This window comes from Rhineura floridana, chromosome 18 (assembly GCF_030035675.1).
Source record: "Rhineura floridana isolate rRhiFlo1 chromosome 18, rRhiFlo1.hap2, whole genome shotgun sequence".
Classification (NCBI taxonomy): Eukaryota; Metazoa; Chordata; class Lepidosauria; order Squamata; family Rhineuridae; genus Rhineura; species Rhineura floridana.
Genome location: NC_084497.1, coordinates 16955479 through 16975287, shown reverse-complemented (window position 1 = coordinate 16975287; position 19809 = coordinate 16955479). Strand labels below are relative to the sequence as shown.

The following is a 19809-nucleotide window of genomic DNA, read 5'->3' as shown; positions in this document are numbered from 1 at the left end:
GAGCCTGCTAGATCAGGCCAGTGGCCCATCTAGTCCAGCATCCTGTTCTCACAGTGGCCAACCAGGTGCCTAGGGGAAGCCCGCAAGCAGGACCTGAGTGCAAGACTAATCTTATCTCATTTTTTGATAGGTTAACCTCCCTGGTAGATTGTGGGAATGCTATGGACATAACATATCTCACCTTCAGCAAAGCTTTTGACAAAGTGCCCCATGATATTCTGATTAGCAAGCTAGCTAAAAGTGGGCTGGATGGAACAACTATCAGGTGGATCCACAGTTGGCTACAGAATCATACTCAAAGAGTGCTTATCAATGGTTCCTTCTCAAATTGGGGGGAGGCAATAAGCGGGGTACTGCAGGACTCAGTCCTGGGCCCAGTGCTCTTCAACATTTTTATTAATGACTTGGATGAGGAGATGCAGAGAAGACTTATCAAATTTGCAGATTATACACAACAGGGAGGAATAGCTGAAACCCTGGAAAACAGAAACAAAATTCAAAGGAATCTTGATAGGCCAAAGAACTGGGCTGAAAACAACAGAATGAAATTTAACAGGGATAAGCGGAAAGTTCTACACTTAGGAAAAAGAAACCAAATGCACGGTTATAAGATGGGGGATACTTGCTTAGCAATACTACATGTGAGAAGGATCTTGGGATTGTTGATCACAAGCTGAATATGAGCCAACACAGGGCTACACAGAACCACAAAAACTAAGGAATGGTGAGATCTTTCGGGTCTAGAGAAGGTTATAGTAAGGTCAGAGCTTTGGCTCACAGCTAGAAGCGGAAGTTCCATTCTGACTTGGACTCTCCTGCTTCTTCCGGAAAGGTGTATCAGCCCTCAACTTTTGAGCTCCTTTCTTTCATTTTTCTCTCTCTGTATGACTTTGTGCAATTTTGAATGTATTTAGGCTTAGAGCCTCTGTCTTATGTTATCTATAAAATTAGGGAATGAATGAATGGGTAAAGATTAAACGCTGCTCACATTAATTGTAAAATGCTGTATTTTTCCTGCTTCCTCTTCTAATAAACCAATCTTGGTTTTATTCTTTGTGTGCTTTATCGGAGCTAAGGGTGGAATAACAAATACATAAGAGTGGCATGCGGGTTTAATTCCAGCAAAAGATTCCGCTACACTCACACAAGTGGCGTTTGAGTTTCCAGGGAGTATAAACGCATGCAGGGATTCAAGCATACACGTGTAACAGCTATGCCCTGCACCCCCACTCATCTTTTCCACACACCCTCTCTTTGGAGCCTGGGAGGCTTACCTTTTTCCTCCTCTTCAGTCTTCTCTGCATTGTTATGTGTCCTGAGAACTGCACCTATGTTTGGACAAACAGTTTACAGCACAAACTAAAGCAGAAAAAACATTCTTAGTGTGACAAGTGTTTTGTGCAAGCAAGCTACCCAATCAAGGTGTTCCAAGTATGCAACCATGCTAGTTTCCCAGAGATCTACACAGGCTGGGTAAAGCCCATGGGCCCCACAACCTCTAATTTAGGAACACAGAAGTCCAATTCCCACAACTATTTATTAGAGTGACAATTTTGCTCTCAGGGAGGAGCGGATGTTCCCAATGAGGCACAAGTCCCAAATCATTTTCAAAGTGCCTTGACTGTTTCTGGCTGGGTAACAATGTTAGGGGGGGAATTGAATTGAATCTGAGTTACTAGATATTAATTTGGAGGAATCAAGTAAAAATATGACTTTATCTAGAGATGATTTGGGATGGGGGTACTGAATGGGGTAACTGAATAATTTTACAGATTGGGAGCAAGATATGTTGGGAAATTATTGGGGTTAAGGAACTAAAGAGGAACTGATTTGGGGTGAGATGCAAATGAATCGAAAGAAATTATCCAGAGGGATTTGAATGGAAATAGATGGTTTGTCTTCTGTGACGTTTAAATTCTAAATGTGTATCTAAAATTTTAAATTAGCACGTGCAACTTTCATGCAAATTTGTGGCAACCAGAAAGTGCCCTGATTCTTTTCAAATATCTAGCAATACCTGAGAAGGAAGAAATTGATACTTCCCAGGATTCTCTGCTGCAGACCTGAAAGCCCTCACTTGGGAGGCTGAAGCAGCCGTGCCAAATTCAGATGTGATCCTACGGTGCCTAAATGAGACTGGGAGCAGCTCTCTTACTACAGCAAGAATGCCCCACTTCAGTATCCCCTCCCTCCATCCTGCTATGCCAATTCAACAGTTGTGGCTGCGGCCAGCAGGCCATAACCAAGCCAACTGAACCTTCTATTCATTTGTAACACAGCCACTGCTGGTATTTCATGGCTTTTCAGCCTTACCGTGGCAATTCCCAACCACCAGACCACTTCATGCATCTGCCAACGTGGCCTCAGGCCTACAAAAGCTTATGCCACAATACAGCGTTTAAGCGCCAGCCAAGGGGCTTTGATTTTGTACCCTCCCAAGCAATTTTGGATTCTTTTTTATTTATTTATTTATGATTTGATTTAGATCCTGCCCTTCCCCCTGGCAGGAGCCCAGGGTGGCAAATCTCTTTTGAGATTTGGTGGTGGAGGGTCTGACCCGTGGGCCTAATTAAGCCTGGCACGGATTCTGATTAGGCCTGCAAGGTCATTTTCCCCAAACTATGCTCACCTGCCCAACACCTGACATCAAGTGTTGGGTAAAGCAATTGCTGGGACTGGCTGAACTAGGGAGTACCCCATCAGGAACTCCTTTAGAGCAGCCAACCGGGCTGTTCTTGGCACCAATCAGCTAATGGGAGCTGAGAGGGAGCCCTTTTAAGTCATCACTTGACATCATAATGACGTCAAGAGATTGGCAGGTGGGAACCCCCACCCAGCTGCCAAAGTTGGCCCATGGGGGAAGAAAAGGATCTGGCCCGCTAGCCAGATCCAGTTCCCCCACCCTGCCTTCTGATTTGAGTGCCAAGTTGCAAGAAAGGAAAAGAGAAATACCAGAAAAGAAAAAACTTTGGAGGCAAGAGCAAAAGTAACTGAAGGCTAGATGAACCCAGTAAGTCACAGCTACACTCACCATTGGAGTCAGGCTTGGATTTCTCCTCCTTCAGATGCAAATTGCTCATCTTAAAAAGAAAACAGAGCAAGTCACCCAAACGCTACAGTAGCTTAAAAAAATTCATCATTATGCTATGTACATTTACAGTAATTCTTACAAGTAGGCTGGTATTTGCCCCATACTGCAGATGGGAAGGTTGCAGATTGAGGTTAAGCAAATGCAGTTTCCCAATGCCAGCGAATTAGCTGGCAGCAGATGCAAGACTGTGAATCAGGGGCTTCATAGTTGGCACATAAGATCAAACTAAAAAGCATACCAAAAAACCCCAATGAGAATTAAGCATGCTCAGTCCCATGGAATGTTGAGCATCAGCTGGAAAGAGAGACTTGGGAAGGCAGGAAAAGGAGAAAAATATAGCAATGACCACCAACTTGGATGGCTTTGAAATGCAATTAAGAAAAAATCATGAAATATAAGGTTATAAATGGCTACTAGCCACAGCAGTTAACCTGCAGTGTTAGAGGTGATATGCCTCTGAATACCAGTTGCAGGGGAACACAAGAGGGAAGAGCACCGTTGCAATCATGTCCTGCTTACTGGCTTCCCACAGGCAACTGGATGGTCACTATGAGAACAGGACGCTAGAATAGATGGGTCTCCAACCTGATTCAGTGGAGCTCTTCTTAGGATCTTATGATGCAACACCCTGCTTCAGCACCTTACAGTTTGCGGTAAGTTATCTTGGAAGAGGGCGTCACTGGCTAGAATCCTGAACAAAGAGCACTCCTGATAGACAGTGAGGACAAACTGCAACATTTTGTTGCAGGTTCCATTAGCCTTCTTAATACTTTTAAAGCAGATTCTGCCATTTTTTAATACGTATGTGCATATTTGGTGCCTGTACAGTCTAAGCATCGGAGAGAGGAGAGGGCTATTAAGACACTGCCACACACAATCTCAGAGAAAAGGAATGTGACTTGGCATTTACAAGTAGCACAATGGGATTCTTACCACAGAACCTGAGTTTGTTTTACAGTTGCTTTGCTTTCTGCCCAGAAGAGATCATAAGTACGGCTGAGTCAGAACTTTTAGGCTGATTCCTTGCCCCTGGGCTAAAATGCTGACTAACAGAGCTGGCAGAACCCAAGAAGTTTTGCTCCAATTAGATTTCAGAACAAAACAGAAATTCTTGGTTACATCACAGCTGATGTATCTGATCTATACAAGAAAGGATGAATGTGGACAGCATCACCAGTTGTGCACATGTGGAACAAAAGATACAGGATCCAGAAATTTTGGAGTTATATTCTTCCTTACTAAAAGAAATTTTGTCCCACTTTAGGCCATTATCACAAAATAAAGCCAGTAACAATAATATTTAACATTTGTATAATGCAGGGGTGGGCAGCCTCTTCCAGCCCAAGGACTGCGTTTCCTTCTGGGAAGGGGGCAGCACATGCCAGTGGTGGGAGGGGCCAGAAGCAAAAGTGGGTGGAGCAATGAATGCAAACCTTACACTAAGCTACTTTTTACACCAGAGGTCACCAGCTCTTTTGGACCAGAGGGCACATTCCAAATTTTGAGAATACTGGGGGCACTAGTCACAACATGACTGCCATGGTGGCATGGAATAACACAACATTTGAGAGTAGTCATGGTGAACCTCTTCTTATAATTGTATTTCCGTACTAGAAAAGGCTTGGCCTCTTGAATTTCTACATCGCATACAGTTGTTAAAGGTACAGAAACTCCCTTTTCCTCAGTACCAACCCTAAACCAAAGCTTAGGCAACCATCCTGTACCCACTAACCTGGAAGTAAGCCCCATTAAACACAAAGAAACTTACTTCTGAGTAGATATGTATAGCATCATATCGGTAAGTACAGTGCATTTTTGATGAGTCCCTGGTCTTAGTCCCTGCAAAGCAAGAGACGTGCCTAAGCCTCTTTGCAAAGTTTCCACCTCTACCTTTTGGAGGGAGGGAGCTTCTTTAACATTCACCCCCAGTTATTGGTACAGGAGTATTTGCAGAAAATAGCTTCTAAGCACTATCCGATCTCAGGCGAACCCAGCACAGGAAAGCTGTATCCTAGTTGCTAGGGAAAAGGGAAAAGTGTGGAGATTCTAAGGACTTTAAGACATAAGAAGAAAAAGTGCACTAAAAGGGAAGGGAAAACAGCAGTTCTTTAGCACCCCAGGGATGTTCAATTGCCTGATGTTCAAGAAACTCACTTATCAACCATAGCTCTGACTTCTCTCATTGGCTTAATAACACTGACAGGCATGTGCAGCCAGGCTGGGCCATTTCACACAAATCTCTTAGAAGGGTACCTGAACATTTAGCTCCATAACTTTCCTTCTAGGAAGGCTAGAGACTTACTTCTTTAAAAAATGAAAGCTCAGATTCTGGGCTGCCTGCTGGGGTTGCCATTGAAGGGCTTTGCAGGCACCATGGTGCCTGCAGGTGTCAGGTTAGGGTCCCCCATTCTACACACACCCCTCTCTATCTTCCATCCAGATAAACAAGTGGCATTATCAGAGTTCAGGGACAAATTCCAGCAAGGCAAAAAGAGTGAAAGAGCATGTGAATCTGTGGCACTGCAAAGATACAGATAATTAAAATCATAAAACAAAACTCACCAATAACTCAACGAAACGGTCAAGCGGTCACAAAACTAATTAACGACTGTTGACAATAATCCTACTAATCACTGTTTTAAGGGCAAACAGCTCAACCCCGCTTTTCCACTCCTACAAACCTCAACAATTCTTTTCAGTTCCATTCCGACACTAATATATCTTACCTGCCACCTAATTCTCATCCTTCAACGAGTCTCAGGAAAAACGTTTTCTACCTCCTCTAACAGACACCAACAATACAAATCCTAATGAAACTAACAACCAGCATGGCGTAGTGGCTAAAGAGACAGACTGGGAAACCCAGGTTCAAATCCACTTTCAGCAATGAAGCTCACTGGGCCAGACACTATCTCTTAGTTAACCTACTTTACAGGATTGTTATGAAGGTAGAACAGAGGGAAAGAACTATGCATACCACACTAGAGCTCCTTGAAGAAAATGGATACAAAATATAATAAAGGGAAAAAAGGTCTGAGAATACAAGCCTCAAGATCCTTCCAGGGTCCTCTATGATGTGATACCAAGATCACCACTCTCCTTTCTCAGGACATCTTATTTAAAGAGACATGTTAGCCCCCTTTCAGAATTCAGTATTTTACCAAGGCAGTATAGAACACCAGATAAAATTAGAATACTAGAAGAGTAGAGTTGGAAGGGGCCTACAAGGCCATCGAGTCCAACCCCCTGCTCAATGCAGGAATCCAAATCAAAGCATTCCTGACAGATGGCTGTCCAGCTGCCTCTTGAACGCCTCCAGTGTCGGAGAGCCCACTACCTCTCTAGGTAATTGGTTCCATTGTCGTATGGCTCTAACAGGAAGTTTTTCCTGATGTCCAGTCGAAATCTGGCTTCCTGCAACTTAAGAACATAAGAACATAAGAAGAGCCTGCTGGATCAGGCCAGTGGCCCATCTAGTCCAGCATCCTGTTCTCACAGTGGCCAACCAGGTGCCTGGGGGAAGCCCGCAAGCAGGACCCGAGTGCAAGAACACTCTCCCCTCCTGAGGCTTCCGGCAACTGGTTTTCAGAAGCATGCTGCCTCTGACTAGGGTGGCAGAGCACAGCCATCACGGCTAGTAGCCATTGATAGCCCTGTCCTCCATGAATTTGTCTAATCTTCTTTTAAAGCCATCCAAGCTGGTGGCCATTACTGCATCTTGTGGGAGCAAATTCCATAGTTTAACTATGTGCTGAGTAAAGAAGTACTTCCTTTTGTCTGTCCTGAATCTTCCAACATTCAGCTTCTTTGAATGTCCACGAGTTCTAGTATTATGAGAGAGGGAGAAGAACTTATCTCTATCCACTTTCTCCATGCCATGCATAATTTTATACACTTCTATCATGTCTCCTCTGACCCGCCTTTTCTCTAAACTAAAAAGCCCCAAATGCTGCAACCTTTCCTCGTAAGGGAATCGCTCCATCCCCTTGATCATTCTGGTTGCCCTCTTCTGAACCTTTTCCAACTCTATAATTTTTGAGTTGAGGCGACCAGAACTGTACACAGTATTCCAAATGCGGCCGCACCATAGATTTATACAAAGGCATTATGATATCGGCTGTTTTATTTGCAATACCTTTCCTAATTATCGCTAGCATGGAATTTGCCTTTTTCACAGCTGCCGCACACTGGGTCGACATTTTCATTGTGCTGTCCACTACAACCCCGAGGTCTCTCTCCTGGTCGGTCACCGCCAGTTCAGACCCCATGAGCGTATATGTGAAATTCAGATTTTTTGCTCCAATATGCATAATTTTACACTTGTTTATATTGAATTGCATTTGCCATTTTTCCGCCCATTTACTCAGTTTGGAGAGGTCTTTTTGGAGCTCTTCGCAATCCCTTTTTGTTTTAACAACCCTGAACAATTTAGTGTCATCAGCAAACTTGGCCACTTCACTGCTCACTCCTAATTCTAGGTCATTAATGAACAAGTTGAAAAGTACAGGTCCCAATACCGATCCTTGAGGGACTCCACTTTCTACAGCCCTCCATTGGGAGAACTGTCCGTTTATTTCTACTCTCTGCTTTCTGCTTCTTAACCAATTCCTTATCCACAAGAGGACCTCTCCTCTTATTCCATGACTGCTAAGCTTCCTCAGAAGCCTTTGGTGAGGTACCTTGTCAAACGCTTTTTGAAAGTCTAAGCACACTATGTCCACTGGATCACCTCTATCTATATGCTTGTTGACACTCTCAAAGAATTCTAATAGGTTACTGAGACAGGACTTTCCCTTGCAGAAGCCATGCTGGCTCTGCTTCAGCAAGGGTTGTTCTTCTATGTGCTTAGTTAATCTAGCTTTAATAATACTTTCTACCAGTTTTCCAGGGACAGAAGTTAAGCTAACTGGCCTGTAATTTCCGGGCTCCCCTCTGGATCCCTTTTTGAAGATTGGTGTTACATTTGCCACTTTCCAGTCCTCAGGCACGGAGGAGGACCCGAGGGACAAGTTACATATTTTAGTTAGCAGATCAGCAATTTCACCTTTGAGTTCTTTGAGAACTCTCGGGTGGATGCCATCCGGGCCCGGTGATTTGTCACTTTTTATATTGTCCATTAAACTTAGAACTTCCTCTCTCGTTACCACTATTTGTCTTAGTTCCTCAGAATCCCTTCCTGCAAATGTTAGTTCAGGTTCAGGGATCTGCCCTATATCTTCCACTGTGAAGACAGATGCAAAGAATTCATTTAGCTTCTCTGCAATCTCCTGATCGTTCTTTAGTACACCTTTGACTCCCTTATCATCCAAGGGTCCAATCGTCTCCCTAGATGGTCTCCTGCTTTGAATGTATTTATAGAATTTTTTGTTGTTGGTTTTTATGTTCTTAGCAATGTGCTCCTCAAATTCTTTTTTAGCATCCATTATTGTCTTCTTGCATTTCTTTTGCCAGAGTTTGTGTTCTTTTTTATTTTCTTCATTCAGACAAGACTTCCATTTTCTGAAGGAAGACTTTTTGCCTCTAAGAGCTTCCTTGACTTTGCTCGTTAACCATGCTGGCATCTTCTTGGCCCTGGCGGTACCTTTTCTGATCTGCGGTATGCACTCCAGTTGAACTTCTAATATCGTGTTTTTAAACAACTTCCAAGCATTTTCAAGTGATGTGACCCTCTGGACTTTGTTTTTCAGCTTTCTTTTTACCAATCCCCTCATTTTTGTGAAGTTTCCTCTTTTGAAGTCAAATGTGACCGTGTTGGATTTTCTTGGCAATTGGCCAGTTACATGTATGTTTAATTTAATAGCACTGTGGTCACTGCTCCCAATCGGTTCAACAACACTTACATCTCGCACCAGGTCCCGGTCCCCACTGAGGATTAAGTCCAGGGTTGCCGTCCCTCTGGTCGGTTCCATGACCAACTGATCTAGGGAATAGTCATTTAGAATATCTAGAAACTTTGCTTCTTTGTCATGACTGGAACACATATGCAGCCAGTCTATGTCCGGGTAGTTGAAGTCACCCATTACTACCACATTTCCTAGTTTAGATGCTTCCTCAATTTCATATCTCATCTCAAGGTCTCCCTGAGCATTTTGATCAGGGGGACGATAGATCGTTCCCAGTATTAAGTCCCTCCTGGGGCACGGTATCACCACCCACAACGATTCTGTGGAGGAGTCTGCCTCTTTTGGGGTTTCGAGCTTGCTGGATTCAATGCCTTCTTTCACGTATAGAGCGACTCCGCCACCAATATGTCCTTCCCTGTCCTTCCGATATAGTTTATATCCAGGGATAACCGTATCCCACTGGTTTTCTCCATTCCACCAGGTCTCGGTTATGCTCACTATATCAATGCTCTTCTCTAAGACCAAGCACTCCAGTTCTCCCATCTTGGTTCGGAGGCTCCTAGCATTAGCGTACAAGCACTTGTAAGCAGTGTCTCTCTTCAAGTGTCTTTGGCACTTGGGGTTAGGCCTGTGGTAATTTTGCTCTTCTGAATTTATATCCTGTGCCCCTGCTCTCACAATGCCTACTTCTAGGCCTACCCCTTTTAAAATTTCATCATTTCTTTGGTTTTTATCCCAGGGGGGAGGTTTATTCCGAACCGGACCTTTCTCAGCTCCTGTCGGGTTTCCCCCCTCAGTCAGTTTAAAAGCTGCTCTGCTACCTTTTTAATTTTAAGTGCCAGCAGTCTGGTTCCATTCTGGTTCAAGTGGAGCCCGTCCCTTTTGTACAGGCCCGGCTTGTCCCAAAATGTTCCCCAGTGCCTAACAAATCTGAACCCTTCCACCCGACACCATCGTCTCATCCACGCATTGAGACTGCAAAGCTGGGCCTGTCTGGCTGGTCCTGCACGTGGAACTGGTAGCATTTCAGAGAAAGCCACCTTGTGTCCTGCACTCTGGGACGATCGAGAGGAGATCCCGGCCCTCCTCTATGTGACAACTTTTCATGTACTTGAAGAGTGCTATCATATCAAAACTGGACGCAGTATTCAAGATGAGGCCTAACCAGTGCTAAATAGAGGGGAACTAGTACTTCATGCGATTTGGAAACTATACTTCTGTTAATGCAGTCTAATATAGCATTTGCCTTTTTTGCAGCCACATCACACTGTTGGCTCATATTCAGCTTGTGATCAACGACAATTCCAAGATCCTTCTCACATGTCATACTACTGAGCCAAGTATCCCCCATCTTATAACTGTGCATTTGGTTTCTTTTTCCTATGTGTAGAACTTTGCATTTATCCCTGTTGAATTTCATTTTGTTGTTTTCAGCCCAATGCTCCAGCCTATCAAGGTCCCTTTGAATTTTGTTTCTGTCTTCCACGGTATTAGCTACGCCCCCCAATTTTGTATCTGCAAATTTGATAAGCATGCTTTGTACCTCCTCATCCAAGTCGTTAATAAAAATGTTGAAGAGACCTGGCACCACATTCCTTTTGTTGCTTGCCCCATTAATTTTAATCCAGATACTCTCAGTGGAGCTACCAAGCTCATCTTCCTGTATTTCTGTGCAGGGATATATATTTGTAACGTATAGCGCAACTCCACCTCCCTTTTTATTCCTTCTGTTCTTCTTGAACAAGTTGTATCCTTCAATTGCTGTATTCCAGTCATGGGAGTCATCCCACTAAGTTTCAGTTATACCTATCAAGTCGTAATTGCCCTCCTATATTAAGAGTTCAAGTTCGTCCTGCTTGTTTCCCATGCTCTGCGCATTAGTATACAGACATCGAAGACCATGTGATTTATGGCTTGGCTTCTTTACCATGTGATTTATGGCTTGCCACGAGCTTGCACTTGTTGCAGGTGTACGCCATGTTGTTCTCAGGCAAGAAAACAAACATGGCACCCACCTTGCAGGTCACAACCACTGGAGTATCCTTCCCGTTCATACTCTCTTCTACCTTTTCTTTCTAACTACTTGGTTTGGAGTGGCCTGTGCTTTGTCCTGTCCTACTTCAGGGTAAACTTGAGAGTCCCACTGGTATGCAGTGCGCTGCACAAGGAGAATTAGTAAGTTATTTGGTGTTTTTTTTATGGACCTCCCCCTTGACCTCCCCGTCGAACTCCTTTGTCAAACTCCTGTTTGCTCTGCCTGTTCGCTCACTCTGTTCTCTCGCTCTCTGAAAGCTGGCTTGCTTATATATCCTCACCTGTAGATGTACTGAGACAGCTCCCTGTGCTCCGCTCTGTTAGGAGTCAGGAAAAAACATTTAAAAACATGTATGGCAATAACAAGCAGCAGCGATGGATAATATTCAATGCTAGCCCTAGTCAGAGTGGACCCATTGAAGTTAGTAGACATAACTAAGGTTCATTAATTCCAACTAATTAGTAGGACTTAGTTGAATACAACCCCATAAAATCATACTGTCTCAGTTTCAGCCAGCTACTTCCCACAGTCCAGATTGTGTGCCCAAGGACAGTGTGGTGCAGTGGCCAGAGTAGAGATAAGGAAGCTGTGGAACTTCAGAGACTATTGGGCTTCCAACTCCCATCAGCTACCTGCCAGCATGGCCAACAGCCAGGGACAATTGGAACTGGAGTCCAGCAACCTCTGAAGGGTCACAGGTTGCCCATCCATAGGGGACTAGGAAGACCAACTCACCAACGAAGCTCATTACCAAACCTAACTCACAATATTGTTGTGAAGCAGAAGTGGGAAAGAACTACGCATGCTGCCTTGGAGAAAATGCATGACATGAGTGTGGGAGGACAAAGAACACAAGCCTGAGGCTGCTTCCAGACCTCTTCACATGATGTCAAGCCTTCCCCCATTTACCTCTTATTTGGCTACCATGCCTATGGGCAGCGCAGTGCCAGGGTTAGAAAAGCCTTTCCCAAGATTTGCATCTAGATGTTACTGGACTCCAACTTGCACTGACCACTGGCAATGCTTCCTGGGGCTGATGGGAGTCCAGCAACATCAGAAGACCAGGTTTGGGGGACTGCTGGGCTTTTGGAGCATTGGGAGAAGGGTTAAGGAGGCTCCATGTCCAAAGATCACAGCCGACCTTCAGTAAGTGGCTACACCCACATGAGTTTTTAAGAATTTAGTTTGTTACATTGATGAGATACTCGCTTGTTATTTGCACATGGTATTCTGAGTCATCTATTCTAATCCTTTCTTCCATTTTCTTTGTTACAGTTTATCCTTCTTAATACCTCTGTTTAAATTTTCTCTGTTGAGTTCACATGTAACCTGTTTTAGTTTTCGAAAGGTTTCTAGTGTTCATTTTTCATTATGTTTCATTTCGGTTGTCCTTTCCTTATCAATTTTAGTATTTGGACAGCATCATGCAGAGTTTACTTTGAGCAGATACGTGTATGCACCTCTTTTCATATTTTAGAATTTAATTGATGTTAATGGTGCTTGTATATATACTTTCGCAGATTGCCCTTGACAAAGGGTTGTGCTAACACCCAAAACGCATTGGGCTGCAATAAAAAAATTCTCATTCCCCACTCTCTGCTGTTTGCTGGTTTGGCACCTTGAGGGTCTCTCTCTCTCTCTTTTGCCTGTAGGGTTTTTGGCTTCCTTCCTCCTTGCTTTTTTTCCAGCTACCCTACCCTGCAGGGTTGTTGTGAAAATGGGGACCAGGACAGGGACTGGGGCCGGGGGAGAAGAGGAATGCATACTTGCCTTGAGGTCCTTGGAGGAAAGATAGGATGGAGAATGTAAAATAATTTAAAATTTAAAATAAATAACATGATAGACCTCTCCCTCCACCACATCCTATCCTATGCTATGCTGACCCGACCTCTTCCTCTCCCTTCCCTTCTCACCGACGTCGCCGCCGCTTCCTGCTCGTCCACCGCGAGCGCCCAGGAATCTGTCGCCATGCTGTTGCGGGTGAGGAAGGAGCCGGCTGGGCAAACCCCACGAGCCGCAACGACGACACCGGAAAGAACTGCGCAGGCGCGCCCGGAAGAGGCAAAGTGAGGCCTCCGGTGCAGCTGTAAAAGGCGCCGTGCCGGAAAATCCAGGCTACGTCGCTACCGTTCCGTGCCCCACCCCCTTGCCTCAAGGTTGTCTTAGGCAACTGATGCTTTTAAGCAAAAGGGCGCTGGGCTCTGCCTCTGGTCCTTCCTTACTCACGTGAACAACCCCCCCTTTCCCCCCCACTTCATTCTCAAAAAATAAAACACGACCTTTATTTTAAATCCAGGAGTGCGCTGTGTGGGTGTGGATGTAGATTTTTTTTAATTTTAAATCTTTAGGACAATAAACAAGAACATCAATAAGTAGAGACCTTATCCCAATAGCAGAGACCTTATCCCAGTTTTCTTCTGTGTTGGAACTGCTTTTTAATATGTTTTTAAACCTTTTTTTAAAAAGATGTTTTTTTTAAAATGTTTTTAAGGATGTTTTGTTCTAATATATTTTAAAGTCTGTTTTTATGATGTTTTAAAGTATTTTTAATGCTTTTGTTTGCCGCCCTAGGCTCCTGCTGGGAGGAAGGGCAGGATATAAATCTAATAAATAAATAATAAACAATCAAGAGCCTGTGCATACAAGTGCTCCCCCCCAACTCAAAATAACAGTTTGTTCAAGGGTCGGTAAATTGGGTCCCAGTTTGGTATCCAATGATTTATTTCTACTTAGCCTGCTTTAGGATGCACACCTTAACGTGGTGAGGGGGTTTGAGAGTGTTGAAGAAGCTGAGAGCAATGCCATCAGGAGTCTAGACCAAGAGGCTACACTCCTAGCAGGGGCACCCAAGGCGGAATGGTCAAAGCTGAGACACCAGACTAAGATGCATCCAGACTCAGAGGAAGGCAATGGTAAACCACCTCTGAATGCCTCTTACCACATAAACCCTATGAACAAAGTATCCAAAATGCAACACGAGATAGTGCTGGAAGATGAGACCCCCAGGTCAGAAGGCACTCACCAAGCTACTGGGGAAGAATAAAGGACAAGTACGAGTAGCTCTGTGACTAATGACACAGCTGGGTCAAAGCTGAAAAGAATCCCAGAGACTGATGCGCACAGATGCGAAAGGAGAGTCCGGAGTTGTACGACGCACACAATAGGAACATGGAATGTGAGAAGCATGAACCAGAGAAAGTTAGAATTGCCAAGCAAGAAATGGAACGTATCAGCATTACAATACTTGGCGTGAGTGAATTAAAATGGACGGGAATGGGACATTTTCAATCAGGCAACTACAAAATAGTTTATGCAGGAAATGAGAAATCAAGAAGAAACGGGGTTGCTTTAATAGTGAGAAGTGATGTAGCAAAAGCAATTAGGAGCTACAACGCAAGGTCTGAGCGAGTGATATCAGTGAGATTAAACGGGAAACCTATTAACATAACCATCATCCAAGTCTATGCTCCAACATCAAACGCAGAAGAAGAATTGGAGAGATTTTACGCAGCAGTACAGGAGGAAATTTATCACACACCAAAACAAGATACGATGATAATCATGGGGGACTGGAATGCAAAAGTAGGGAACAGAGAAGAACTAGGAATTGTGGGGAAATGGGGCTTAGGAGACAGAAATGAAGCAGGAAGACTTATTGAATTCTGTGAAGCCAATAATTTGTTTCTTGCAAACACATTTTTTGAGCAACCAAAAAGGCAACTGTACACGTGGACATCACCAAATGGTCAATATAGGAATCAAATTTATTATATAATTGGTAACAGAAGATGGAGAAGTTCCATACTTTCTGCAAAAACAAGACCAGGAACAGACTGCGGTACAGATCATGAACTGGTCGTATCGAAAATCAGAGTAAAGCTAAAGAAGAACAACAAAGCAATCATAATGCCAAAATACAATTTAAATAACAGCCCAGAAGCATATAAAGATCAAATAAGGAACAGGTTTGAGGCTTTAAACTTAGTTGACAGAGAACCAGAAGAACTATGGAGTGAAGTGAGAGACATGATCAGGGAAGAATGCAAAAAGACAATACCACCAGTTAAAAAGAGAGAAAGACCTCAATGGATGACTGAAGAAACTCTTAAAATGGTTAAAGACAGAAGGAAAGCAAACGCAAAAGGAGATAGAAACACAGTCAGAACCCTAAATTCAACAATACAGTGACTAGTACATAGAGACAAAGAGAACTATTACAATAGTTTTTGTATAGAAATAGAAGAGGACCACAAAAAGGGAAGAACAAGAGCCCTATTCCAAAAGATTAGAGAAATGAAAGGGAAATTTAACCCACGAGTAGAGATATTAAATAATCAACAGGGGAACTGAATGAGATGAAATAAAAGGCAGATGGAAGCAATAAACTGAAGAACTCTATAAAAAATATGCAAGGATGACAGATTCATTCATGGAGGAACCATATGATGAAGAACCAGAAATTTTAGAATGTGAGGTAAAAGCTGCTCTTAAAATACTTGGAAGAAACAAATCACCAGGAACAGATGGCATACCAACTGAGTTGCTACAAGCTACTGAGACTGAATCTGTCCAAATTTTGACAAAGATTTGTCAACAAACATGGAAAAGAAAACAATGGCCCACAGACTGGAAGAGTTTGATATACATCCCAATTCCAAAGAAAGGGGATCCCAGAGAATGCAGTAATTACTATTGCCTTAATATCCCATGCAAGTAAAGTAATGCTCAAGATTCTACAACAAAGCCTCTTACCATATATGGAGCGGGAAATGCTAGACGTCCAAACTGAATTTAGAAAGGGAAGAGGCACCAGAGATCATATCACAAACATACGTTGGATAATGGAACGGAGCAAGGAATTTCAGAAGAAAATCACCCTGTGCTTTATAGACTACAGCAAAGCCTTTGACTGTGTAGATCATGAAAAACTATGGAATGCTTTAAAAGAAATGGGGGTGCCACAGCATCTGATTGTCCTATGCGCAACCTATACTCTGGACAAGAGGCTACTGTAAGGACAGAATATGGAGAAACCAATTGGTTCCCAATCGGAAAGGGTGTAAGACAGGGGTGTATTTTATCACCCTATTTCTTTAATCTATATGCAGAACATAAAATACGGAAAGCGGGATTGGACCAAGATGAAGGTGTGAAAATTGGAGGGAGAAATATCAATAATTTAAGATATGCAGACGATACCATACTATTAAGCAGAAACCAGTAATGATTTGAAAAGAATGCTGATGAAAGTTAAACAGGAAAGCACAAAAGCAGGACTACAGCTGAACATCAAAAAGACTAAAGTAATGACAACAGAAGATTTATGTAACTTTAAAGTTGACAATGAGGACATTGAACTTGTCACAGTCATTAACCAAAATGGAGACAATAGTCAAGAAATCAGAAGAAAACTAGGACTAGGAAGGGCAGCTATGAAAGAACTAGAAAAGGTCTTCAGATGCAAAGATGTATCACTGAACACCAAAGTCAGGATCATTCAGACCATGATATTCCCAATCTCTATGTATGGATGTGAAAGTTGGACAGTGAAAAAAGCAGATGAGAGAAAACTCAACTCATTTGAAATGTGGTGGTGGAGGAGAGCTTTGCACATACCATGGACTGCGAAAAACACCAATAATTGGGTGTTAGAACAAATTAAACCAGAACTATCACTAGAAGCTAAAATGATGAAATTGAGATTATCATACTTTGGACACATAATGAGAAGACATGATTCACTAGAAAAGGCAATAATGCTGGGAAAAACAGAAGGGAGTAGAAAAAGAGGAAGGGCAAACAAGAGATGGATTGATTCCAGAAAGGAAGCCACAGACCTGAACTTGCAGGATCTGAACAGGGTGGTTCATGGCAGATGCTCTTGGAGGTCACTAATTCATAGGGTTGCCATAAGTTGTAATTGACTTGAAGGCACATAACAACAACATAAATCACTAGAAGCTAAAATGATGAAACTGAGGTTATCATACTTTCGACACATAATGAGAAGACATGATTCTCTCTGCCATCCCATTTCTGTCTCTCCTTCCTCCCTGGCAAGTGCATTGGCAGAGAAGGGACAGATCACAGGTCTATAAACATGATTGCTAGTAAGGAATCTAGCAATTTGCAACTGGGTGCAATCTAACTAGCAATCTTGCCATCAGATCCTTTGGTCCATCCAGCTCAGTATTGTCTGCAAAAGTATAGGCGGCAGCACATCTAGCCCAATATTCTGTTTCCAGCAGTGGTCAGCCACGTGTTTTGGATAGCTCTCAAGTACAACAGGAAACTGGTGATGGGCTGCATGCCCAGCGGTCCCAAGCATCGGATTAGGAAGATCAGAACACTCCAGCTTTATATAGCTCTGCTGTAAGACCTGCATAGCAGGCAGGGTAAAATTCATTGGTGTACCTTCCACCATGACATAGGAAGCTGCCTTAAACTGAGTCAGACCATTGGTCCGTCTCACTCAGTATTGTCTACACTGACTGGCGGCAGGTATCTAGGATTTCAGGCAGGGGATATTCCCAGCCCTACTTGGAGATGCAGGGGACTGAACCAGGGAGCCTCTGCATGCAGAGCAGATGCTCTACCACTGAGCTACGGCCCTGCCACTTGTGTCTGTCCTTAGCCAGAAAGCAAACAGAATCTTTAGAATTTCTGCCTGATATGCTTAAAGCCCAGGGTTTAAAGGTGACAGCACTGTGTCAATATCCAAAGTTCCATTCCCGCCCTATATAACCTTGGCACTTGTTTGGGTTTTTGTTCCTGTTCTGTTTTTTGCCTCTCCGGAAGCCACTTGCTCCTGGCTCCAGGCTCCAACATCACCAGAATATTTGCTGCTTGGCATGAATGGCATATCATGGGTTGCTTTGCATTTTCACCCATCTGGCTTCTCTCGCCCCAGCCCCACCCCTGCGCATGGCCTAATTAACTTTTGCTTCTCAAACGCTGCTCACTTTGCGCCGACATGAACGTTGGGGTCTTGCTGTCTTGTTTTTCCCCCAAGGTGACATGGCAGCCCTCACCATGGCAACCGTGTCGCTGGGCCCAGGAGGGTGCGGAGAGGCACGCAAGCCACAAGGAGGCTGCCAGTGGGAAATGGCAGCGTTAGGAAGACTTAATTGGAGAGCCATACAAAGGACTGAAGAGACACTGGAAACATTCCCCCACCACACCCCCACTCTGCCGCTGCCACCACTTCCTCCCCTCTAAAAATGAAGCAAGGAATTGCAAATTCAGCTTTATGAAATGCTAGCTATGCTGAGGCCTGTAATGTTTGACAGGGAGAACAGAAGTGGTATAGAACTGAGTAGCATCTTCACACATACACACGCACACCCTAAACAGAGAAACTAATCTGACTTAGTATTTTGCCCTAAATGTGCCAATAAATCCAGTAATTGTTTTTTAAAAGGCTTGTGTCTATTTTATTTATTTAATTAAATCACTTCATATTTAAAAAACCTCATCAGTGGTACATGAAACAATAAACAATAAAACAGCATTCTGACAACAGATAAAAACAAGAACAGGCATTTGACTAAGTTGCACCCAGAGAAGCCTTCTGTCAGCAAGGGCAGAGGGAGTGGAGGCAAACCCAAAATTCAGTAGTTTTGCTGCACCAGCAGGTCCATTGCCACTACTTGCCAGAAGTTGGACCCGCTTCAGAACTCTCCCTGATGCTTCTTGCCTCCACAATGCTCTATTTTGGAGACAGATGCCAGGCCCCACCAGTGGAGATACCACTGGCATTAGCTTCTGTCAGCCCATATCTAAGCAGGTGCAGTTGGGAGCTTTGTGGTAGCCTGGAGCGCTGAAGAGTGGGTTAAGATGCTTTAGATAGATAACTCAAAAAGCATTTCTGAAATCCTCTCCTGCATATATTGATCTTGCCAAATCTAAACCTTTCACCCATTTGTAAAATACGACATGAACTGTATAATAGTGTGTTGGGGAGGACTTGGCCCTCAAAGATGTGAGTTTCAATTCATTTAGTCACGGGCTTAGTGGGTGGCCTGCTTGCTAATTCTCAGGCTCAGTTGCCTGATGCCCATTGTGAGATTGTCATGGAGATTGGTCAAGATGCAACTTGTGAAAGGTTTCAAAATGCTGCAGATTCTGTAGAAATACTGAATGGTGAAGTAATGAAGTAGCAGTCGTTATTTGAGAGTGACATATAACAGCAGTCAGCATTGGAAAGTTTGATACTTTCAGTATTTGACAGCTGACTCTCGGGAGAAATAATGGCTGTTGCAATAGCCTGTAAACAGCAGCCTCTTTCGACCATTGATCCCTCCAGCACAATATTGTCTACACCAGGCATGAGGATCCTGTGCCCCTCTTGATCAGGGGTGGGGAACCTCTCCATCTGGCCCTCAGTACTCTCCCCAGGCCAAAACCCCTCTCCTGGGCTACTCCCCTCACCAGCCCTGCTTCACATAGTCCTTGAGTGTTTTTGCGTGATTGGAACGTGTCCTTGGCGTCTGATAATTGCTTCTCGGGATGGAGGGTAGCAAGGGGGACATGTAGAAACTACGCTACCATACTAACATAAAATTGACATTCTTTGCTCTGGCCACTTTTGCTTCTGGCCACACTAGGGCTTAGACTGGGTCAGATCAAGATACCTAGGCCCTGAGGAAGTGGGTCATGTCTTGAAGGGGACCCCTGAACCAGCGACTCTAGAAGGGCCACCGTGTGTGCCTTTGATAAGATCTGGTGCCATATTTCTGGATAAAGAAGGAATAGAATCATAGAGTTGGAAGGGGCCTTGTAGGCCATCGAGTCCAACCCCCTGCTCACAGCAGGAAATCCACAGCTAGAGCATCTCCCGC

At 43.8% G+C, this 19809-nt stretch overlaps 1 protein-coding gene across 2 annotated transcripts in view; it reads right to left on the bottom strand.

Annotated features, from left to right (window-relative positions):
- LOC133372219 (ATP-dependent RNA helicase DDX19B) overlaps positions 1 to 13103 on the bottom strand; it is a 56903-nt gene extending 43800 nt beyond the window's left edge. Inside the window, exons 1-4 of one of the 2 annotated variants that reach the window (XM_061600506.1) lie at positions 12883 to 13103; positions 11250 to 11285; positions 3032 to 3080; positions 1275 to 1328 (exon numbers count right to left, since the gene is read on the bottom strand). In XM_061600506.1, the coding sequence (XP_061456490.1) occupies positions 1275 to 1328; positions 3032 to 3080; positions 11250 to 11285; positions 12883 to 12939 (196 nt within the window). In that variant the 5' untranslated portion in view covers positions 12940 to 13103. The remainder of the gene's footprint in view (positions 1 to 1274; positions 1329 to 3031; positions 3081 to 11249; positions 11286 to 12882) is intronic. The other variant, XM_061600507.1, reaches the window with a different exon arrangement.
- Between the last annotated feature and the right edge of the window lie 6706 nt (positions 13104 to 19809).